General features: G+C 39.0%; 1 protein-coding gene across 1 annotated transcript in view; it reads right to left on the reverse strand.

The window, feature by feature from the left end:
- Nucleotides 1-7,711: 7,711 nt before the first annotated feature.
- KDM7A (lysine demethylase 7A) overlaps nucleotides 7,712-25,076 on the reverse strand; it is a 90,131-nt gene continuing 72,766 nt past the window's right edge. Inside the window, exons 12-20 of the mRNA XM_025381221.1 lie at nucleotides 19,684-19,893; nucleotides 17,967-18,091; nucleotides 16,944-17,098; nucleotides 15,600-15,697; nucleotides 14,965-15,113; nucleotides 14,624-14,832; nucleotides 12,059-12,141; nucleotides 9,693-9,966; nucleotides 7,712-9,093 (exon numbers count right to left, since the gene is read on the reverse strand). Of these exons, the coding sequence (XP_025237006.1) occupies nucleotides 8,999-9,093; nucleotides 9,693-9,966; nucleotides 12,059-12,141; nucleotides 14,624-14,832; nucleotides 14,965-15,113; nucleotides 15,600-15,697; nucleotides 16,944-17,098; nucleotides 17,967-18,091; nucleotides 19,684-19,893 (1,398 nt within the window). The 3' untranslated portion in view covers nucleotides 7,712-8,998. The remainder of the gene's footprint in view (nucleotides 9,094-9,692; nucleotides 9,967-12,058; nucleotides 12,142-14,623; nucleotides 14,833-14,964; nucleotides 15,114-15,599; nucleotides 15,698-16,943; nucleotides 17,099-17,966; nucleotides 18,092-19,683; nucleotides 19,894-25,076) is intronic.

Below are 25,076 nucleotides of genomic sequence, written 5' to 3' on the forward strand. Positions count from 1 at the left end.
CTACTTGGGAGGCTGAGGCACAAGAACCACTTGAACCCAGGAGTGGAGGCTGCAGTGAGCCAAGATTGCACCAGCCTGGGTGACAGAGGGAGACTCTGTCTCAAATAAATAAATAAATAAATAAATAAATAAATAAATAAGCATAGGAGAGGGTCAAATACTATTTCTTACTGTTACTGCAAATCTTTTGTCTCAGGTTGTATTTGCCTTAAAAAAACAAAACAAAAATGTAGGGAATTTACACATATTACTTTCCACTCGTAGAGCCCTTATTTTTTCTTTTCTCAACTCTGGCATAGAAGGATTTATGTAAACTTTTGAATTTATAAAATTTCAGATTAGCACTTTGTAAAGTGTAAAGGCATTTTGGAAGATGGAGGCTGGGAAGAGTCTGGACAAGGGAAGGAGAGACTTGAGCCCAGGAGTGGATCAAGAGGAAGATGTGGATGGTGCTTCTGCAAGACATGGGAAGGCAGCACCCCAGGATCAGAGATGGTGGGCAGAGCAGGACCTTTTCCTCTCCTCCTTACCTGCGCTGACCACCTTCAGAGCTGGGGCAGAAGATGGGGCAGGATGTGGCTTCAGTGTGGAGGGCAGGAGAGGAGGGAGCGGCTCGGGTGGGCAAGGCTGTGAGGGAGGCTGCTGCGCTGCCCCATGGGGCCACAGTTAGGTCCAGCAAAAGGGGTAGAAGGGGTGCACCGCGCATGCCCTCTACTCATATGCCAGCTCTGAGCCTCTGGAAATCCACATTTGGTTCCTGTATCCTAACAGCACTTCTCACATGTCACTTATTTACAGCCTGTTATTCACTAGAAGGTGAGCTCAATTCTAGATGATGACCAGCGTTTCTTCAGTGTGCCCAGATCCTGGGAAAGTGGACTCAGAGAGGTTAGCTGAGTGACAAAAAACCTCCACAAGAAACTACATTTTTAATCCAAAGTGGGTTGCGCCTGCAAAGAAATTTTTAGAACACAAACCATTCCTAAAGACCATCTATTCCTTCCTTAATTAAAAGTACATCATTAAAAATACGTAGAGAAACAGTTTAGAAGCGTCTTTAGAGTCAGACGGACTGAAAATGCCTGTATTCATACGAACCTGGAAATGTCACTGACCCCCTCGGAGCCTTGGATGCATCTGTAGGATGAGGAATGTAGTACCCACCTTGCCGGGTTATTTTGAGAAATAAAAACTTCCTTGCACACAGTAAGTACTCAAATGGAATGAAATAAAAGATAGTAAGGGCTCCTGTTTCAAATCCCGTCTGTAAAATAGCATTTGATCCTGCCTACTCTAAAATAATTGACATTTATCACCAACATCCCACAGTGGTGTGTCTCATGCCATCTCACTGCTGTGAAACCACAAAAATCAGCTGAAAAGTCTAAGGAGAGTAGGTCCTGATCATTGTTTCATTACATATGGGCTTTGGGAAGGGCAGATAACCCACAGATTTACAAAGAGTATATGGATTTTCACAAAAGGAGCAGATTTGTTCAGCTTTAGGTTTCAACCAATTTCATGAAAACAGACACAAGAGATGCAAACTGCTTTTGTGGATACCGTTTAGTGGTGGAAGTGTGTTTAGGTGTGCAGGCTTTGGCGTCCCTGTTCTTGTGCAGATATTAGGGGGAGGGAGGGCATGGTCTTTGGTCCTTCTGGTTACTTGGTTTCTGGGACTCTGAGCTCAGTTTCTCCTCGGGAACACACTTCCTGCCCTGGTCTCCTTCTTAGGCTTCTCTTCTGCCCTGGAAGTGATGCCTGCAGGGCTCCTTCCTTCCTAATCCAGAGTTCCTCTCTCATCTCATCTCCTCTGAGGCCAGATCTTTTTCCTGGTCCCTATCATCCCTGTTTCTCAGACCCTGGGTCCAAAACTGAGCTCATCTTCCTCACGGAGGGTGCACTTAACACTCCCACCTTCACCAGCCAGCCAGGCCACCACACCCCTGGCTCTCCCTTGCCTTTCGTGTCTCACACAAGCTCCTTGAGGCCTGGGACTTGGCTTTGCTCACTCCTGCAGCCTTAGTGCTAAAACAGTGCCTACTGTACTGCAGGTGTTAGGAAATATTTGTGGGATGTGTGTTCATCACCAAGTACCTACATCTGTTTCTATGTTTCAGCCTCATCTTGCCAATTACACTTTTGTATTCTTCCCTCTCTTTGAGCAATCACTCATCCCCAGCAATACTGCTAATAAAATAAGACAATTACTTTTCACACTGAAGTCTTCAGAAAGAGTAAGGAGCAGACGCTGAACCCAGTTTTTCACATTCTTAAATAATTTCCCACGATTCAAGCAGCAGAAAAAGGGAACAGAAAGTCAGAATTAGATATAGAATTCCGATTCTTTTTCTTTCAAGGACGCATTTTATACAAGTTTCAACATTTATACTTTCAAACAAAATGAGCAAAAAATACACTGAGTGCTAAAAAAATCAAAACAGAAGTAATACAATTTTAATTTCAATATTTTAAAATACAGAAATTGGAAAGAATACTAAATACAACTTTAAACAAGTCACTTGTCCTCCCCTATAATAATCAATGTAAGCTACTTAAAGACTTACAAATTTAAAGTAAAACAGAAACAAAATAAATACTGTACACTTTCCCTGCCTGCAGGCAAAAGATGGGAAATACTGTTATGAATCAGCAAAGAAATGCTCTTCAAGCTTCAGCACCCCACCTCCCAGCCACACCCCACGCCATTGTCACACAGTGGGCTTCCGGACTGAAAGGACACACGTCACACACACTGACTGCCTATACAAACAGACGAGACACTATTCCGCAGACACCCCAAACAAGGAGAACAGTCCCCTCAGACCGTGGGCATAAAAATCAGTAAGAAAAGTCAGTCAGGCTAGCAAAACGTTCCTACAAAACTAGTAAATACCAGAGCCAACAACTGTCCCCTCTCCAAATTTCACAGATTTGAAACCCCTAAAACCAATACTACCCCTCCCCATCACCCCCCAAAAAACCTTGCTGAAGCACTGGCAAAGTTAGACATTTCACAGTAAATGTGAAAGTTCATATTATATAATCTCTTAAAATGAACCTTTTCACCCTCTTTCCACAGCATGAAACTGTTATGGCTTAATTTATATTAAAAGTAGAAAAGTCTTTTCTGAAGGAAATCCCATCTGTGAAGATGCATTTCCTGATCAGTGCTATTTCATACCTAACAACTGTATGACTTGCTTTTGCAGTCAGAAGCTGTTTTTGGAAAAATTGAGGTTATAGCTTTTGATTCAGTCTAACCGTAAACTGTAAGGCCCTTAGTTTGGTTTAGGTTTCTTTTGCAAGATAAAATAACCTTGGGGTTCACTTAGCAAGTTACACCTCAGGTCCCTGACTATAATGTGGAAGTTATACATAGTTTTGTAAAAATAAATGGTTACTTATGAATCTTAGAAGGAAGAAACGATACTAGGTAAGGAATTAACTCCTCATTATATTTTACATTTAATGCTGGTAAGTTTTACCAACCAAAATACATCAAAGAAATATGAGAGTATGTCTGCGTTATTTTATGCCTGCAAAGTATTATATTTTTGAGCACTTATGATCACTGTTTTGGTGAAAAATCTTGGAGAAAACAGCTGACATTTTGAAAAGGAACTGGTCAAAATAAAACTGGCTGGAGACAAGTTTTACCTTTATAATTAAGCTCCATTTATGACTAGTTTCTGAAAGAAAGAGAAGTGAATTCAGAGTGTCACAGGTCTTGCATAGGTAAACTACTTGGAGGTCAAGGGCTACGTGGTAGCCAGGGTTTATTAGTGAAATAGTGCAGAGCAGATAAACTTGGAAGAATCACTGAATATAGTTTCGAAAAGGTTTTAACAACAAAATGTAACGTTATACTTGTTAAGACAAAGTCTCAAGACACTAGAAGGGGCACCAGGGTGAGGGGGAGAATCTAAGGATATTGCAAAAGAGTATTATTTTCTCTCAATTAAAATGAGGGAAAAAATACTATAGAAGAATAAAATCACAGTCAGTCACAACAAGCTAATTGCTTTGGAAATAGACATTTGCTTCCTAATGACCTTAATTTTTAAAATTTATGTTAAGGGTATCAAATATTTGACTTTATAGCATGGAAAAGAGGGAAGGGCTTCTAGGAAGGCTACAGTATTAAGATTACATTACGTTCAACAGCAACAGAATGAGAAAATTAATTCTTCCCCTTTCTTTCCACCTGGTTTCAAGGAAGCACAGCAAATCATCCCATAGGGCAAGCCGAAAACCGGGGACTGTTTTAGGAAGCAAGGTGTCAGAGGCCCCAGATCCACTGTGTCTCCCCACGCAAATCACTGCCCACTCTGGGTTTCAACTGTGTCTCCTTTCTTTACCAGCGACACTCTGTCTAGGCTAAAGATCTGAGGCTCAAGCTCCCCAAGACTGCTTTAGAGGAAGGTCTAGGACACCAGGAAAAGACTGGTGAGCTCTAGCTTCTCTCTATATTAATATTTAATGAGAAAAATGAATTTTTGATAATTACGCCTAGCAGTAGCATACTGGGTCACATGATTATTCCAATCAACTCTATCTATAGTCTTACTGCTGCAGAGAGCATCTTTTGAAAAAGGCAGAAAGAATCTTGTCTGTTGAAGACGTCTGGTGGAGCCTCCTTTCCTACAGTAGCTTCTCTCTACCAAGCAAGCTGTTGTTACCCAACCCAGAGCAGCTGTCTTTGTGCATTCTCACCCTTCTAACCACCTCATTCGCCTGACAAGTTCCCTGGGGAGTTTCTAAGTCATTTTAATTCCATGACTTCCTTCACCTTTATCTAGTACCTGAAGAGTATGCAGAATCTGTGGGGATGGTACTTTCCTAATTCTTCAAGAAAAACCTAAAGCCATCTTTCAGTTAAATCATCTTAACGTACTTGAGGATACACATTCTCACTCTCTTATCCATAAACAACCTCATTTTTCTTCCACTTCAAGCACGGATTCTGATTTTAATCCAGCACCTTGTTGGAGATTCCTCGGATTTTTAAAGTAGCATGCCTCCAGGCATATATTTGATATAAAATAAACACCATGAATAGTATTAGTTTTCATTTAAAAATATATATAAAGGTGCATTCGTTAATTACCAGTTTTAACTTAATGATAAGTTCTCTGTATGTATGAAGTGTTAATAGATTGTTTTTCTTAGTTGATTATCATAATAAACACTTTAATCCAAATTTACAAATGAGGAAACTAAGAGTCGGAAAGAGTAAGTGACTTATTCAAGGTTACAACACAGCTGATAACTAAGTGGCAGAACTTGGACAAAAGCCCAGGTCTTCTGCTTCCTTGCATGCTATACCAAGTCCCTGTATGACCGTATTAATTACCAAGTTGAAGCATTTCTTAAATGTGAAATTACTTTCACTTCTACAGTGGCATATCTCAGTTGAAACTAAAAAAGTTAGGATTTTTTTTTTTTTTTTTTTTTTTTTTGAGACAGAGTCTCGCTCCGTCGCCCAGGCTGGAGTGCAATGGCACGATCTCGGCTCACTGCAACCTCTGCCTCCCAGGTTCAAGTGATTCTCCTGCGTCAGCCTCCCGAGTAGCTGGGATTACAGGCACCTGCCACCACGCCCAGCTAATTTTTGTATTTTTAGTAGACATGGGGTTTCACTATATTGGCCAGGCTGGTCTTGAACTCCTGACCTTGTGATCCGCCTGCCTCGGCCTCCCAAAGTGTTGGGATTACAGACATGAGCCACGGCGCCCAGCCCTCAGGATGTTTTTTAATGAACAGGGGTCCTCTTTTGCTCACATTTGCTTAGAAGTGAAAATAATACTGCTAATTTCCTGGACAAGATACCTTCAAGGGCAGAGACCACAACTGCAACTTTATCTTCCCCCACAGTACTAGGTAGTGCTGGGCACACAGTAGATGTTTGATAAATACCTGTTGATCCCGTATGAATAAATACAGTAGACTATATTGAAAAGGCAATAATTAGGATTATTTAAAAATAGAAAAGTATTCAAGCTAAGTAATTAGTGATAAAGATGGGCTTGTTTCCTCTGAGTTTATGAGTTCAGTCAGAATCTTTAATTCTGTATGCTTAAAAATGAACTGATACTTACGAAGTTCAACGTATTTCTAGGATACTGAACTACTACAAACTGCCAACTTTATATTGTTTACATCATTCATCAATATTGAAAAGCATAATATTATGTGACATTGTGAATTATAATCCAGTGGATCCCAGCTGAACAGTCACTTATTTGAAACAATACAGGAAAATTATCATCTATTACTATTATTAAAGTTGCATATGTTAAATCATGATTTTCAATTTTACATATTTGTATTTGCTTACGACTAGCTAAATGCTATCAATGCTGTCTTCCTAAGTTGCTGTGTCTGTATGGTATAAATGGGGTTCTCTATTACTGTTAATAAAGCCCAGGTACTGGCAGCAGTTACCACAAAGTTCAGTCATTTCCATGAGATAAAGGGATGCATCACGGCCAGTAATGTTATAAGAGGTTTGACTAGGAGTCACCAGATCAATGGCTGAATTTTCACCAATTCAGAAAAAGATACATGGATTCTATTCAAGTGCTTCTATTACCTTCCTGAAAGTTTTCTAACCTAGCCACACTTAGGGGACTAAAACTACTAAAAATGAATCCACAGTACCTTCACTTTAGAATTCCACATACGGGCTACTCAAAATTAGTACTTCTCAGTCTAAGGACACAGTGGATACTGGCCACAATTTTAATTCATAAAAATAAATTAAATTTCATTTTAATTCATAAAAATAAATTTTCATTTTAATTTTTGTGGCTAAATAAACTGAAAATACTCAGAGTTGTGAAAAACATAAAGGAAAAAAGAAAACCCAGATCATGATATAACAGGAAAAGGAAATTATAGCTCTTACACCTCTTATTTCTTAACCCCAAATAAAAACATGACTATTGTAACACCAACTCAGGATCTACAGAAAACCAACACGTCACAAGAATACACTGTGTGGGAAGGTAGGAGAATCAGTCAAACCCAGATTTTTGACATCCTGAGATAAGATGACTCTACCCATCTTTCCACTGGTTTTGGCATAGTGTAGACAGGGTTTACACGGGTTGTTAATAGACACTGAGGATTTCCATAAAAATTATTTTTCCTGATACCCAGATAAGATTCAGACTTTGGTCCAGTCACTCTGAACCAGAAAGGCTACTTCATAAACTATTTCATATTTATCCCATGACATTTTGGAATGGGGACACTAAGAAGTATTTCTCTTTGAAAATACACATTTGAATGCAACCATGAAAGATGATGGTACAGACTTTTTTCTTCTTAGCAATTCAAGTGATACTTAATAGAGAAGGGTAAGTCCTGCTATCTTGCTGAGTAAAAAAAGACAAATCCACAATACGGCCGTACTTCTTCTCCATAAAAATAAATTTTATCTATTTGTCTGTATTTTCTTTGTAGGAATTTGTAAAATGCTCTATTGTCAGACTTGGGAACATTTCTGCCTCATCCCCAGAAATCACTTATTTTTATGCCATGGAGGGAAAAAAGGGAAAATAGAAGCTATTAAAAGCAACTGAAAACTGGCATTTAGTAAAAATCATACATAAAGGAAATAAGTGATTACCTTAAAGTTTAACCAGATACTTAACCTCAATATGCACTGGTCAGGTTAGGATAGATAGAAGAAACTGCCAAAAGCACCTATTTTACTCCAAATCCATATCTTAAGTAATTCTTTGAAAATTAAGAAATAAAAAAAGTAAATACACACAAAAGAGCTATTCCAACATGCTTGCTTCTATACAACTTAATGTAGTATTAATCCTATTATATTACGGCTTATTATGCAGATTTGAATATCCTAAGTCAAATAACATTTTCCAACAAATCAGGTATGGAGAATAAAAGCATCATAAGATATAACCTCCGCAGCAGGTGTCAGTCCTGTTGTCCAACACCAGCAGTACGAAGAAGGCCTGTTGTAGTTACAAATGTATTTGGAAAAACTATAAACATGACAATTTAACCAAACTTATAATACTTTTCCCACAAGTAGGAAAAAGATATTAAAGCTGTTCTCTTTGGGACCCAGATATCATCAGCAGAAATGAAAATGCAAAAGCCTATTTTTTTTAATATTGAGAAGAAAATCACAATGTCAAACGAAATGAGAAATGAGGGATCTTTTATGGAGTTCTTACACATTGGCTAAGAAAGTATTTCCCTGCAAAGAGAAGAGTCTCACTGGGTCATCACAAAATGATAGGGAGTGCAGAGGGAAGGTGGGATATAAGGTAATCAACCTGGATAACAGTATGCACCTTGGATGTTAGCAAAAGCGAAGCTAATAGCTTATAAAAAACACATGAAATATATAAAATAAAATGATTTTCATATACATCTTAATTTAAAATAATTAATGCATCAAATCCCTGTTTAAGACTTTAACCTGAATATCAAATTTAAGAGTCCAGACTAGTTACTGTTACCGTGGCTCTTCCCCACATGTAACACACACACTATCAAAAATAATTTAAAAACCTTCACATTCTTACATCTAAATTAGTGAGATATTTCTCCAGAAATCTTCCAAATAAATAGCTTTAAAAAAAGAATTTAAAAGCTGTTAACTTTAAAAAAAAATCTGTTAAATAAATTATTGATAATTCTTTACCCTACCACTGAAAATACATCAAGACACTACCAACAACAAAATAAAATTCAAGCCCTGACAAGAGACCCTTTCCAGTTCGAGGTCTCTTTTTAAGGTTCTACCCTCCTTCCTCCTCTCCCCCACCAGGTCCAAAATGGTTATTGCTGAGTGGGTGTGGCACAGTGAAAATGCAGCATCGGGTTCATTCTGTTCTTCAGGCAGTGTTCTTACTATACACACAAACTGCTCCAGGCAAGGGGACAGCAGAAGCTCCAGGCTCCTGCACCCCTAGACTGGTCTCCAAAGGGAAGAATGGCTGCAACAGCAGCTCTGTCACACAAAGAAACGTGCATGGCCATTTCTGTTCAACTTAAGGATCTTCCCAAGACGTTGTTTGGCTGTTGCCATTCCTTTTTTTGGACGTTTACCTATAAAACACCAAAAGAAGTGTAAATAACAATGAAAAGCACACTTAAGCGAGCACCTGGAAGACTACGGGGGGAGCTTTCTTTATGGGAAGTAAGCCCTCAGGTGCTCTGCATGGACAAAGTCGTACTTCTAGACTTCCGCTGTTGAAAACCCTTCCACCTCAGCACACTAGGCCCTCACAAGACTCCCAAGGCCTTCCCACAGTCTGGTCTACCTGCTCTTCAGCCTGGGTTCTTCGCTATCCTGCATTACACTATGCTTAGGCAACAAAACAGACTACCACTTCACAAATACCCCATATCCTGTTTCTCCCCTTTGTGCCCTGCCTCAGGCTCAATCCTCTGCCTTCAAAGCTGTCTATTTTGTCACTTTCCCCAATTCAGCCTGGCTAATCCCTGAGCATCTGATTTTAGGATGTCTTTTGCTCCTCAGAGCTGATTTGGGGATCCTTTTTCTTTGTTCCTGTAGTAGCCTGTGTATACTGCCATCACGATGCATGAGATGTTGAACAACTTGTGTAGAGACTACACCTCAACTGCCACGATGACCATCACATACAGTCAGAAATATACTTCCTCTATACGTGTGTGAAAGTTACCTTTTGTTGCTTGGTTGCTGATAGGTGGTGGATTTGATGCCGGTCTCTTGGTGGGGTGAAGGGGCACGGAGAAGGAAGTTTCACTAACTGGCCTTTCTGGGCTTAGACTGCCATTACTTAGCTGGCATGTTCCCGAAGTCAGGTTTGAATTCTGCATATACTTTCCATTCTGAAGGCTTGAGCCGCTGCTGTCCACATAATTCCTACTTTGTACCCTCTGACTAATTTCTGATGAACCTTCCTTTTTGATGCATTTCTGGCTTCTACTTAGATCCTGAAGGAGGAGGAAGGAAATGAGGCTGAATTTTTAGGGTTTAAATGAGGTATTTAAGCTCTCTATGCATTGGCAAAGTCAAGTAAGAGAAGAAACAAACTACTGAATTCTGATTTTCTTAACATCTATTAGCCACAGATGACCACTCCCGCATCATGTCATCTCAGTAGCTCTGAAGGACTCGGGTCTTGAAGTTGCATCGTAAGTTAAGGCGGCGACAGAGAGAGTGAGAGAAAACAATGTAAACAGGCAACACGCCCTACGTGCTACTCCGCTCAGTGAGCACATGCCACACAGGGACCCTGAGCTGGGGCAACGGATCTCCCACTTCCTTGACACGTCACAGCTCCCTTGGACCTCTCATGTGCCATGTTCTTTTTTAGAATCTATCTTTTGTCAGGTTCATCTCCACTGTATTTTTTTGCTAGGAAATCCTTAGATCCAGAGTCCCAAGCTTGGTGTTTTCCTTTTACTACAACCACTCTTTCAGTCTCTTAAGACTATTGAGTAAACTTTCAGGGGCCAAAAAAACGCTACTGATTGGTGAGTCTTGAAATTAACTGAGAGGGTCATAATCAGCATTAAAAAGAGAAAGGAACAGACTAGATGTGAACAGAGTACACTACAGTGTGAATGTTTCATGAAACCAGTTTTCATTATGCTAATCATCCGTCCTCTATGTTTTCATTTATTTTCAAAAACAATTATAAAAAGAATAGCCAGATTTAAATAATAGCTTACATTATGTAATGAATCCTATAGTGTTAATAAGTGATAAACTTTATGACCAGCTACAGTGAGGCACTATAAAATTATATACTGAAAAGTATAATGAGATTTCTTATGACCTTTGACTCTGGAATGTATACTTCTAGTCAAAGAACGTATACTCACAAAGCCTTCCTTTAAAAAAAAAAACAAAACTTGCCTCTTCTTATAAAAGTAATTGCTTAAATATTTAAAAAATATAGATAAGCCAAATTAAAAAAAATTAATAAAAACCACCCATAATTCCACTACTCAGAGATTCATGATGTTCCATATTTAGCGGTAGAGTCTTTTCTGTCTATATACACAGATAATCTCCTCCTGCAGGGATTGTAGTCCATTCCTCCAGTCAACCCAGGGCTCTGGAAGATGGCAAAACCCAGAAGGCCCTTTCCACTTCTGCTGAGGTCTTTCAGTGCTATGTGAAAGCTTTATTCACAAGAGATTTCCCCTTCACTTCTTAAACAGTCGACTCAAGTTCCCCTGTCTCCTCTTCCCTCCTTCTCTTCTCACCCACAAATGTTTCTTCACTTAAAGGAGAACTAGAGGCAATATTTCTGCCTTTGCTGATTTACTTTCTTTCTTACGTGTGCTTAGGGTAGAGGGGTTTGGGGCCCCACAGTGCTACATGAGAACTTTCTTTTTTGGTTGCCGTTTTCCAGCGTTTGCAGCAAAAGGTTGTATCACTTTCCTTGTTCGGTGCTGCTGGTAAAGTTTTAGTTTTTTCAAAACTGCTACTTTGGGCTCATTTTGTTTGGCATAAGCATTAATATTCTGGGATCCTAAAACATTCAGGTTTTTCTCTTATAGCAACGGTTCTTCATCTGGAATCAATGAATGGTCTGGGGCAAGAGGGGGTGGTAGTAGCACAAATGGTGAGTAATGTAAGCAAAAGTTGTGTTTATCATGGATGTTTTTGCCAGAAAGATAATCTGTAACTTTCATCAAATGCTCAAAGAAATTTGGAATCCAAAACTGTTCAAGAAACAGATCAGAGATTAAAAAGATATGATATTCTTCTTTTCCTTGACTATTTCAATCTAACCGATATAACCTACAGGGCAAAGTTGGCAGCCAGTGGTTTAACTGCTTCCTTGAATAAATTATTTTTTTCCAGATGGCATTCTATCCATGAGCCTTATGTTAGTCATCATTTCGGCATCTCTCAAAATGGACAATTGTTCAAATGTGCATTTAACTGTAATTTTTTGGCTGCCTAGATCTAGCAGTTGATAACTGGTTGTTACAGTTTTAAAAAAGAAAGCAAAAACTACATTAATGACCATTTAAAATCTCCTTTTAACGTTTCAAACTTTGAATATACCTGAGGATTAAATCTGGAAGTATCAAACTGTTTAATCCAGGAGGAAGTCCTCAAGTCTGGATCTTCAGTCTTGACATGGTATCCTAAAGAGAAGTTTTAGTTTAATTAACTTTGCACAAACTTGATATGAAATGACAAAATTAGCCTAATGCTTAAAAATGAAAGCAGGCTGGGTGCGGTGGCTCATGCCTGTAATCCCAACACTTTGGGAGGCCGAGGCAGGTGAATCACTTGAGGTCAGGAGTTCAAGACCAGCCTGGCCAACATGGTGAAACCCCATCTCTATTAAAAATACAAAATTTAGTTGGGTGTGGTGGCAGACAACTGTAATCTCAGCTACTTGGGAGGCTGAGGCACAAGAATCACTTGAACTCGGGAGGTAGAGGTTGCAGTGAGCTGAAATCATGCCACTGCATTCCAGCCTAGGCAACAGAGTGAGATTCCATCTTGGGGGTGAAAAAAAAAAGCAAATTTATGTTGACATTTTATTTAAAAACACATTAACTCTTTAGATACTTATTTGCATACCTTTACCTTCACTATATGTCTTTCCCTCTCAAAAACAAAAAGTCACCAGCTCATAACCTATTATGCTAATTCTTTTGATTCTCTCAAAGACTGTCTTCATTTATTCATTCATTCGCTAGACAAGTGAAGCAGTGAGATGGAGAAGGAACAAATAAATCTGTAATTGTTTGTGATCAATTAGTTATAAACACCACCACACTCAGACCAGCCTCAAAGACCGTCTTTATATGATGGGTTTTGGGCTACATGCTGGAAGATCTATAATCAATTTTTTTTTTTTTTTTTTTGAGACAGAGTTTCACTCTTGTTGCCCAGGCTGGAGTGCAATGGCGTGATCTCGGCTCACTGCAACCTCCACCTCCCAGGTTCAAGCAGTTCTCCTGCCTCAGCCTCCCAAGTAGCTAGGATTACAGACATGTGCCACCACGCCCAGCTAATTCTTGTACGTTTAGTAGAGATGGGGTTTCTCCTTGTTGGTCAGGCTGGTCTTGAACTTCCAACCTCAGGTGATCCGCCCGTCTCAGCCTCCCAAAGTGCTGGGATTACAGGTGTGAACTACTGCGCCCAGCGATATAGAATCAAATTCTATGGCCACCTATTGTATATGTAAAACCAATGCAATAATTCTCTCTAAAAATGGTACATTTTTCCACGTAGAATAAAGGCAGGTATTTGCCTGAATTTTGCAGTATTTCCATGAAAGTGTTCAAAGGACTAAAGGAAGACAAAATGGTGCAGTAGAAAAACAGGCAAACCCAGATTTGAAATTGAGTTATTCCATTACCAATGCAACGTTAGGCAACTTTCTCTCCAAACTTCAATTTCCTCTTATACAATAAGCAAAGACTTTGAGATCAGATGGTCCTGGCTTCAAATTCCAATACCACTGAATAATAGCTATGCGAAGTACGGACAAGTTAAGTTAAATTAGTTTTACTAAGTCTTATTTCCTTTACCAGTCAAATGGGAGTAATTTTACCTACAAGTATTGTTTTAAGAATTAAGTGAAATAACCAGGCATGGTGGCTCACACCTGTAATCTCAGCACTTTGGAAAGCAGAGGCAGGAGGATCACCTGAGCTCAGGAGTTGGAGACCAGTCTGGGCAACATAGTTGAGACCCTGTCTCTACAAAATATCAAAAAATTAGCCAGGTGTGGTGACATATATCTGTAGTTCCAGCTACTTGGGAGGCTGAGACAGGAAGATTGCTTGAGCCCTGGAGGTTGAGGTTACAGTGAGCCATATTTGTGCCACTGCATTCCAGCCTGGGCAACAGAGTGAGACAGTCTCAAAATAAATAAATAAATAAATAAATAAATAAATAAATAAATAAATAAATAAAAATTATTTCANAAATAAATAAATAAATAAATAAATAAATAAATAAATAAATAAATAAAAATTATTTCAGTGAAATGGATGTCAGGCTCCTCGGGTAGGATCAAACACAATTATTATATAAGCATTCCATTTTAATATAGTACTATTTTCTCCCCAGTTGTCCTCAGGCTTTTTGGGATACAAACATTTTCTTTAAAGGCACAAAGAAGAAAACACTATGTGGCATGCCTAACACTGCCACTGAGTCCATTCTCTTTTCCTAATACTTTCTTTTCAAGTAGGAGAAAGAATAGCCTCAATCAGAAAGAAACAGTTCAAAACTTGTTTTTCCTCTCATAAAAGGAAAAAGGGCTGATTGTTCAAGCTTAGTTGACCATTTAAGGCACCAAAACACTCCTTCCACTCTGATCAACCTGTCTGTAAAAGGGAAATAATACTAACTAGCTTGCAGTAACAATGGAAGAATGATGCTAGTGAACGCAATTGTCAATCCCAAGTAATTTACATTTTGAGGTCTTCTGCTTCCATCTTACATGATATGTCAGCATTGTGCTTTTTTTTTTTGGTCAACCTTCTTAACACATTTCCAACTAAAGATGCTTATTCATAATCTCTAACCTAAATGAGTATTACTGAGCCATTAAGTTGGGCACCATATGTTACTTTTTAGAGACGGATATTTTATGTTTCTTACCACATTCCACTGGTTTATGATAGCGATACAACTGCCTAACCTCAGGGTTACTGCTATGGCAGCTGCTGGGATCCTGGAGAGAGTTTCTTTCACCACTGCAGTCTGTGCTTTGTATCTGCCTTTGTAAACAAGTGGAATAGTGCAACCCTGCCATAGACAGCATGCCCTGAATAGCTTCTTCCTCTGTGCTCGTCGAGGTAGGACATTCCCTAAAGAGCAGATGACACAAAAACAGAGTCTATTTTTTCTGATGACATTTTTGGTAAAATGTAAAACTAAAAAAAATGTTCATAGTATTTATCTTACAATATAATAAGACTTACTACTATCAGCAAGCCTACCTTTTAATTGGAATTTCACTTCTAGATGGCTTCTGGCTCTTTTGAAGGAAGTTCCTCATCACATTAGATTCCTCCTTAAAGTTGGATGTTATTTCTTGTTTCTTTTCATCACCTGAACTTTCAGACTCTTCAGTGGTAAAGTTATTTTTCTGAGATAGTAATTACACGAAACAAAGCTACATAAGAAATTGACCAAGTCTGTATAAATTAGTCCAAAAAGATTTTATACATCTAGGGAAAGTCAGAATCTTAATTATCATGGAATTATTTCTGTATTTCACATGGAAAAAAATGATAATCTCTATTAACTAGCTGAACATACTACCTTAAAAAAATACACAGTATAGGCTTCAAGGTAAAATAAAACATAATCCATGAGAAATATGAAACAAGAATAGTATAAGCAAAGGAGTCTCTCCCTCTACCCTTTCCAAAATCAGACAAAAGCTCTATGTCTCAAATGTGAATGGTCACATGATGGCGTGTGTGTACACTGACCACCACAGAAGACCCTGGGCTACATAAGTCAGAGACAAGCTTTGAGAAAAGCTGTCATTTGCCTTCCTTCCAGGAGAAGTTACGTGATGCTCATCTTTCCATCAAATAACGTACAAGCCACGGGGTCTCAGGCGTACCAGTGCAGTGCACTCGGGTCCAGAGTCTTCTGACTCAGAAATATCAGAATATCCTGATGATCTACTCCTGAGTTCTGATTTCACACGTGTAAAAAACCCTGAAAAAGAATGAAAAGATGAGAGAAAAATAGAAAGTCATTTGACTATGATGAACAAGGTGACAAAGTGATATCTAAAGTCCACCCAGCTTGTGATGTCTCTCAATCTCTTGCTCTACCTTCCTTTTTCACTTTTATTTTCTTTATTTCTTTCTCCCCTTAAGGTCTTTCTCCATAATTGGCCAAGATACAGACTGAAGTATATTCTCAAATATTAAGTGTGGTATTTCCATAATTATATATTCCTTATTTGGATACATTGACTGTTTTATATTTCTTTCCAGAAGAAAAATGTTGAAACTAAAATTAGCTACTAGATGCGTTTCACACTTCTCCTTTTGCATTAGTTGTATCATTAGAAAACAAAAAGATAACTTTCCCAAACATAAAAAGCATTCACGTAGATAGTGAATTCAACATGCTTATAAACTGGGCTTTCTCTTTCATGAGGCACTGACATAGAGCAATGGTTCGATGGATTCCTGTTGATTAGCACCTGGCATGTGTGCAAAGGCAGAGTCACCAACTACAGCAGTGCCAATTTTACTCAAATTAGCAGGAACTGGGGTGTTCAACATGGATTAAATGTTAGTTATCTGAAACATTTATTTGTCAAGTACCAAAATATTCATTCGAACTACTTTTTAAAGTAGAAAGGAATACAGAGATCCTGAAATATGTTGAGAAATTAAGGCTTAATTCAAAGAAGAAAGACCTTAAGGAGAAGGGGTGTTACTATTTTGCCATACTGATGATAACCAATTAATAACCCAGTAAAGACCTTCTTGTCAACAAGTAATCAATTAAAACCACAATACATGGATTACTAACAGCTTCAGATTAGCTAATCATATATACTTCCTAATTCTGAAAACCATATACATGGTACCTGAAGTTATATGTAAAATTAAATTAAACTTGAAACTTTTATTTTGGGGGGTAGAGGCCTATAATATGCATGAGCTTTCAAGTGACTCTTTAAAAACTGACTAGAGGAGTGCATCTCTAATCCACATACATCCCCCTCACTGAGAACACCATGCCTGGCCACTACACCTCACTGGGCATTCATGTTCAGCAATTCTCTGATGGGCGAACTACTCAGACATACTTCAGATTTTTCAAGACAGTTTTAGGGACACAAAACTTTTCTGCTATTATAAACTTAAGAACTTCAAAATTAGCAAGTTACTTTACATATTATATTAGTAATGAAAAGATCTTTAAAATAACCATTAAAACATACTGTTCAGTGGTTTTTGAGATTCTTCATTTTCTACTCCCTCTATTCTTGAACGCTCTTCTATCTTCATTTTTGCCTTTTTTGTCCTTCTTTTATCCTCTTCATTTTCACTATCTGCTGTATAAAGACTCTGATCTGCAAAGGGCTGTCTTTCATCTCTGTATCAAGAAGGAAATATAATCAAGTTAGAATATAGTGCAAGACTCTGTAGCCAAACAGTATTTATTCCCCTCTCCCTTAATTTACAAAGAGTAGAGAATGGAGACACTGTCCCGATATTTCAATCAACTGTGCAATAGTATGTACTAGGGATCTGAGGTTTGTTTTTTGTTTGTTTTTTGAGACAGGGTCTTGCTCTGTTGCCCTGGCTGCAGTGTAGTGGTGCAATCATAGCTCACTGTAACTTTGAACTCCTGGGCTCGAGCGATCCTCTCACCTCAGTTTCTCAAGCAGCCAGGACTACAGGCATGGCCACCACACCCGGCTAATTTAGTTTTAGTTTTTTGTAGAGATGGAGTCTCGCTAAGTTGCCCAGGCTAGTTTCAAACTCCTAGTCGCAGAGATCTTCCCACCTCAGACTCCCAAATCAACTTGGGATTACGGGTGTGAGCCACTGAGCTCACTACAGATTAAACAGGGATCCCCAACCCCTGGGCCATAGACTGGTACCAGTCCGTGGCCTGTGAGGAACTGGGCCGCACAGCAGGAGGTTAGTTAGTGGGCCAGTGAGCATTACCACCTGAGCTCTGTCTCCTGTCAGATCAGTGGCAGCATTAGATCGTCACAGGAGCGTGAACCATATTGTGAACTACACATGTCCAAGGGTTACACACTCCTTATGAGAATCTAATGCCTGATGATCTGAGGTGGAATAGTTTAATCCCAAAACCATTCCCTGGCTGAGAAAAAATTGTCTTCCACAAAACCGGTCCCTGGTGCCAAAAGGGTTGAGGATCACTGGGTTAAATGAACAAAGGAAACCCAATGAAAATTAATCTATTTGATACTCTGATTTACTTTACATACTTAATTATTCTTCCATTTGTCAGCAGTAATCGTAGATCATTATCTTTCGCTCTCCATTCAGGTACCGTGGAAGATGGTTGGAGATGTTTGTTGAATTTTCCATTCAGTTTAGAGCTCAAGATGTCCTGAAGGTATAAAAGCAGAACTTACTTACCATCCACCCTCAGGTAGCCCTGCTTGACTGAAGGAATACAGTATACCACCACCTCCCCCATGGTTCTGCATCTCAAAGATACAGGCAGCCACCTGGGCTTGGGGATATGCAGCAGTATGGCACTCCAGAGTTCCTAAAGCCAAAGCAAGAGTATGGCTCATCTTTCTGGAGGGCCATTAACCATGAAATGCATTCTAGAAAGTAAAACATAAAATATGCATAAAGTGAATTCAAAGAAATGTCATTCTTACAGAAAGCTGAAAAACTGGAGAAGTGCTGCCTCAGAGTATTTTAGCTCTCTTCCCCTTGCTTCTTCCTGCTAAAGTGCTAGCTACTGGGCCTTTCCATTCACCCATCCTTCATCTAATACCGAGTCAGCAACTTACAGGTCACCACGCTGCTACCACTACGAACAAGGGTCACCATGCGACATAAAGGTAGTAGCTGGTTTTTAATGTAGAAAAAAGACTTCCTTTTCATAGTGATTTTTCCCTTAATAATAAATAAAAACTTTCATAATAAGCTTAATCTTCTCTGATGATTACAGTTTAGAACAACATAATCTTAAAACAATATAATTACATACAATTTAAAATATTTAAGAAAGTTTTATATATATGGGTTTTTTTTTTTTTTTTAAAAGCCAGGATCTAGCTACGTTGGCCTTAAACTCCTGGGCTTAAATGATCCTCCTGACTTAGTCTCCTAAGTAGCTGGGACTACAGGCCCACACCACAGCACCTGGTTCTTCGATCTTACTCATTTAAAATGGTTGCTTATCTCCTACTTGGGATGTAAAAGTATGGATGATGCAGAGCTCACTAGAAAGTCACTACCATGTTCTGCAAAGGCGCTACACTGATCTCATTACTGCCTTCCACTTTCCCCTTTGTCCAGTAGGCCAGCACTTCACAAAGTTTAAGAGTTTCGTCTGACAGTCTCCCAGTCTAACAGTCCTCCAGGCTGACTGCTGGCTCAAGCAGAGGCTTTCAGCATTTGCTCTTCCTCTGCCTGTAATGTGATTCCTCCAACCACCGAGTAACCATTTGACTTCTTCCTATTTGTTATTCAGCTGTCGGTTCAAACCTGAGAGACTCTCTGACCACCTTAGCTAAAGCAGCCAGCTTTACCTCATCCCTCTTCATTCTGTTGTTCTATTGTTTTGGGTTTTTAAAGTAACACTTATCATCTGAAATTATATTATTTTAGTATATGTCTCTGTCTCCCCATCCTTCCAGCTTGAACTAGGATGGAAGCTTCATGAGGGGCAAGGACTTAAGTTTTGCTCACAATGTTCTCCAGAGCCTAGAAGAGGAAGTGGTACTTGCTAAAGACTCAATAAACATATCAGCAATCGAATGAGGTCTATTCATTCAAATTCTACACTAAAACCTAGAAAGATTTAGCACCGCTCCCTGTCACAGGCATAACTACTGGTTGATCTCTACAATGCCGCAGCCAAGATTAGATATCAACAACAGTCAGACTATTCTCTTATTAAGCCTTTGAAGACTTTAAGGAACAGCCAAGTTTCTTTTTGTTGTCATGAAACATAATACTTGCCTCTTCCCATGGACACATCTCTAATCTTTTGAGGACCTCCCTTGTGTGGAGCTCTAGGATGTCTAGGTTAGAAGGAGTTCGGACATTATGATCTCGAAGTTTCCTCATCTTTCTTCGGGAATGGTATGGGGAAGTTGCTTCATTTGAGGATCGTGAAACTGGACACACAGTAGGAATTCCCTGAGATTTAACTGGTTTGCCGTTTTCCTCCTTTAAGGATTAAAATCAGGGTATTTTTATGAGAAGGCTACTACATACATACATGACTAACTAGTCATCCATAAAAATATTTTTGAAAACAAAAACCATTCAGTTTAACCATATAAACACAAAAAAGACTAAACCCTGAGATTCAAAAAGCTTTGCTGAGACCTTTATATCCCTTCTCTCCCCAACATAATATACGTGAACATATTTGATTTTTTTTTTTTTTTTTTGAGTCAGGGTCTCGCTCTTGTCACCCAGGCTGCAGTGTGTTAAGTGCAGTGGTGCAATCTTGTCTCACTGCAATCTCTGCCTCCTGGGCTCAAGCAATCCTCCTACCTTAGCCTCCCAAGTAGCTGGGACTACAGGCGCACGCCACTGCACCAGGCTAATGTTTTAGAGACAGGGATTTGCCATGTTGCCCAGGCTGGTCTTGAACTCCTGAGCTCAGGGGATCCACCTGCCTCAGCTTCCCAATGTGCTGGGATTACAGGTGTTAAATTAGCCACTGCAGTGGGCCTTGATTTTCAATATCTTATTAAAGGCTGTGTTGCATTCTACTGTATGGATATAGCTTAATTTTCTGACCTAATACTTACTGGTAGCCATTTAGGCTGCCGTTCTTTCCGACAACGAACATTCTTTTCACGTACATATTTGAATAAATTAATTACTTTTTAAAACAAAATGATACATCTATGTAGTTTTAAAAATTATTCTATAAGCATATCATGAAAAATAGCAGTCTCCTCTTCCCCATCCCTGACTCTCATTCTCCAGAGGCAACCACTTGCAAAATTTTTTACTGTGGTAACATAAACATAAAATCTGCCATTTTAACAATTTTTAAGTGTACAGTTTAGTGGCATTAAGTAGAGTCACAGTGTTGTGCAACCATCACTGCCATCCATCTCCAGAACCTTCTCATCTGCACAAACTGAAACTGTACCCAGTACACAATAATTTCCCATTCTCCCTTCCCGCCAACCCCTAGCAACTATGATTCGACTTGCGTTCTCTATGAATTTGACACCTCTAGGAACCTCATATAAGTGGAATTTTATAAGATTTGTCCTTTGGTGACTGGCTTACTTCACTTAGCAAAATATCTTCAAGGTTCATCCACGCTGTAGCATGTGTCAGCATTTCCTTCGTTTTAATTTTTATTATACTTTAAGTTCTAGGGTACATGTGCACGACATGCAGGTTTGTTACATATGTATACACGTGCCATGTTGGTGTGCTGCACCCATTAACTCGTCATTTACATTAGGTATATCTCCTAAAGCTATCCCTCCCCTTTACCCCCACCCCACAACAGGTCCCAGTGTGTGATGTTCTCTACCCTGTGTCCAAGTGTTCCCATTGTTCAATTCCCACCTATGAGTGAGAACATGCGGTATTTGGTTTTCTGTCCTTGCGACAGTTTGCTCAGAATGATGGTTTCCAGCTTCATCCATGTCCCTACAAAGGACATGAACTCATCCTTTTTTATGGCTGCATAGTATTTCATAGTGTGTATGTGCCACATTTTCTTAATCCAGTCTATCATTGATGGACATTTGGGTGGGTTCCAAGTCTTTGCTATTGTGAATAGTGCCACAATAAACATACTTGTGCATGTTTCTTTATAGCAGCATGATTTATAATCCTTTAGGTATATACCCAGTAATGGGATGGCTGGGTCAAATGGTATTTCTAGTTCTAGATCCTTGAGGAATTGCCACACTGTCTTCCACAATGGTTGAACTAGTTTACAGTTCCACCAACAGTGTAAAAGTGTTCCTATTTCTCCACATCCTCTCCAGCACCTGTTGTTTCCTGACTTTTTAATGATCGCCAGTCCAACTGGTGTGAGATGGTATCTCATTGTGGTTTTGATTTGCACTTCTCTGATGGCCAGTGATGATGAGCATTTTTTCATATGTCTGCTGCATAAATGTCTTCTTTTGAGAAGTGTCTGTTCATATCCTTTGCCCACTTTTGGAAGGGGTTGATTTTTTCTCGTCAATTTGTTTAAGTTCTTTGTAGATTCTGGATATTAGCCCTTTGTCAGATGGGTAGATTACAAAATTTTTCTCCCATTTTGTAGGTTGCCTGTTCCCTCTGATGGTAGTTTCTTCTGCTCTGCAGAAGCTCTTTAGTTTAATTAGATTCCATTTGTCAATTCTGGCTTTTGTTGCCATTGCTTATGGTGTTTTAGTCGTGAAGTCCTAGCCCATGCCTATGCCTGAATGTAACTGCCTAGGTTTTCTTCTAGGGTTTTTATGGTTTTAGGTCTAACATTTAAGTCTTTAATCCATTTTGAATTAAATTTCACATAAGGTGTAAGGAAGAGATCCAGTTTCAGCTTTCTACATATGAGCCAATTTTCCCGAGCACCATTTATTAAATAGGGAATCCTTTCCCCATTTCTTGTTTCTGTCAGGTTTGTCAAAGATCAGATGGTTGTAGATGTGTGGTATTAATTCTGAGGGCTCTGTTCTGTTCCATTAGTCTACATCTCAGTTTTGGTTAAAAAAAAAAAAAAGTACCATGCTGTTTTGGTTACTGTAGCCTTGTAGTATAGTTTGAAGTCAAGTAGCATGATGTCTCCAGCTTTGTTCTTTTGTCTTAGGAATAAGTCTTGGCAATGTGGGTTCTTTTTTGGTTCCATATCAACTTTAAAGTACTTTTTTCCAATTCTGTGAAGAAAGTCATGGTAGCTTGAAGAGATGGCACTGAATCTATAAATTACCTTGGGCAGTATGGACATTTTCATGATATTGATTCTTTCTATCCATGAGCATGGAATGTTCTTCCATTTGTTTGTGTTGTCTTATTTCGTTGAGCAGTGGTTTGTAGTTCTCCTTGAAGAGGTCCTTCACATCCCTTGTAAGTTGGATTTCTAGGTACTTTATTCTGTTTGAAGCAACTGTGAATGGGAGTTCACTCATGATTTGGCTCTCTGTCTGTTATTGGTGTATAGGAATGCTTGTGATTTTTGCACATTGATTTTGTATCCTGAGACTTTGCTGAAGTTGCTTATCAGCTTAAGGAGATTTTGGACTGAGACAATGGGGTTTTCTAAATCATGTCATCTGCAAAAAGGGACAATTTGACTTCCTCTTTTCCTAACTGAATACCCTTTCTTTCTTTCTCCTGCCTGATTGCCCTGACCAGAACTTCCAATACTATGTTGAATAGGAGTGGTGAGAGAGGGCATCCCTGTCTTGTGCCAGTTTTCAAAGGGAATGCTTCCAGTTTTTGCACATTCAGTACGATATTGGCTGTGGGTCAGTCATAAATAGCTCTTATTATTTTGAGATACGTTCCATCAATACCGAATTTATTGAGAGTTTTTAGCATGAAGGGCTGTTGAATTTTGTGAAAGGCCTTTTCTGCATCTATTGAGATAATCATGTGGTTTTTGTCTTTGGTTCTGTTTATATGATGGATTACATTTACTGATTTGCTTATGTTGAACAGCCTTGCATCCCAGGGAGGAAGCCAACTTGATCATGTTGGATAAGCTTTTTGATGTGCTGCTGGATTTGGTTTGCCAGTATTTTATTGAGGATTTTTGCATCCATGTTCACCAGGGATATTGGTCTAAAATTTTTTTTGTTGTGTCTCTGCCAGGCTTTGGTATCAGGATAATACTGGCCTCATAAGATTAGTTAGGGAGGATTTCCTCTTTTTCTATTGATTGGAATATTTTCAGAAGGAATGGTAGCAGCTCCTCTTTGTACCTCTGGTAGAATTCGGCTGTGAATCCGTCTGGTCCTGGACTTTTTTTGGTTGGTAGGTTATTAATTATTGCCTCAATTTCAGAGCCTGTTATTGGTCTATTCAGGGATTCAATCTCTTCCTGGTTTAGTCTTGGGAGGGTGTATGTGTCCAGGAATGTATCCATTTCTTCTAGATTTTCTAGTTTATTTGTGTAGAGGTGTTTATAGTATTCTATGATGGTAGTTTGTATTTCTGTGGGATTGGTGGTGATATCCCTTTTATCATTTTTTATTGCCTCTCCGCTTTTCTTCTTTATTAGTCTTGCTAGCGGTCTATCAATTTTGTTGATCTTTTCAAACAACCAGTTCCTGGATTCATTGATTCTTTGAAGGGTTTTTTTGTGTCTCTATCTCCTTCAGTTCTGCTCTGATCTTAAGTTATTTCTTGCTTTCTGCTAGCTTTTGAATTTGTTTGCTCTTGCTTCTCTAGTTCTTTTAATTGTGATGTTAGGGTATCAATTTTAGATCTTTCCTGCTTTCTCTTGTGACCATTTAGTGTTATAAATTTCCCTCTACACACTGCTTTAAATGTGTCCCAGAGATTCTGGTATGTTGTGTCTTCGTTCTCATTGGTTTCAAAGAACATCTTTATTTCTGCCTTCATTTCATTATGTACCCAGTAGTCATTCAGGAGCAGGTTGTTCAGTTTCCATGTAGTTGTGCAGTTTTGAGTGAGTTTCTTAATCCTGAGTTCTAATCTCATTGCATTGTGGTCCGACAGACAGTTTGTTATAGCTTCTGTTCTTTTACATTTGCCAAGGAGTGCTTTACTTCCAACTATGTGGTCAATTTTGGAGTAAGTGTGATGTGGTGCTAAGAAGAACGTATATTCTGTTGATTTGGGGTGGAGAGTTCTGTAGATGTCTATTAGGTCTGCTTGGTGCAGAGCTGAGTTCAAGTCCTGGATATCTTTTTTAACTTTCTGTCTCGTTGATCTGTCTAATGTTGACAGTGGCGTGTTAAAGTCTCCCATTATTATTGTGTGGGAGTTGAAGTCTTTTTGTAGGTCTCTAAGGACTTGCTTTATGAATCTGGGTGCTCCTGTACTGGGTGCATATATATTTAGGATACTTAGTTCTTCTTGTTGAATTTATCCCTTTACCATTATGTAATGGCCTTCTTTGTCTCTTTTGATCTTTGTTGGTTCAAAGTCTGTTTTATCAGAGACTAGGATTGCAACCCCTGCTTTTGTTTTCCATTTGCTTGACAGATCTTCCTCCATCCCTTTATTTTGAGCCTGTGTGTGTCTCTGCACGTGAGATGGGTCTCCTGAATACAGCACACTGATGGGTCTTGACACTTTATCCAATTTGCCAGTCTGTGTCTTTTAATTGGAACATTTAGCCCATTTACATTTAAGGTTAATATTGTTACGTGTGAATTTGGTCCGGTCATTATGATGTCAGCTGGTTATTTTGC

The sequence above is a fragment of the Theropithecus gelada genome, chromosome 3 (genome assembly GCF_003255815.1).
Source record: "Theropithecus gelada isolate Dixy chromosome 3, Tgel_1.0, whole genome shotgun sequence".
NCBI lineage: Eukaryota > Metazoa > Chordata > Mammalia > Primates > Cercopithecidae > Theropithecus > Theropithecus gelada.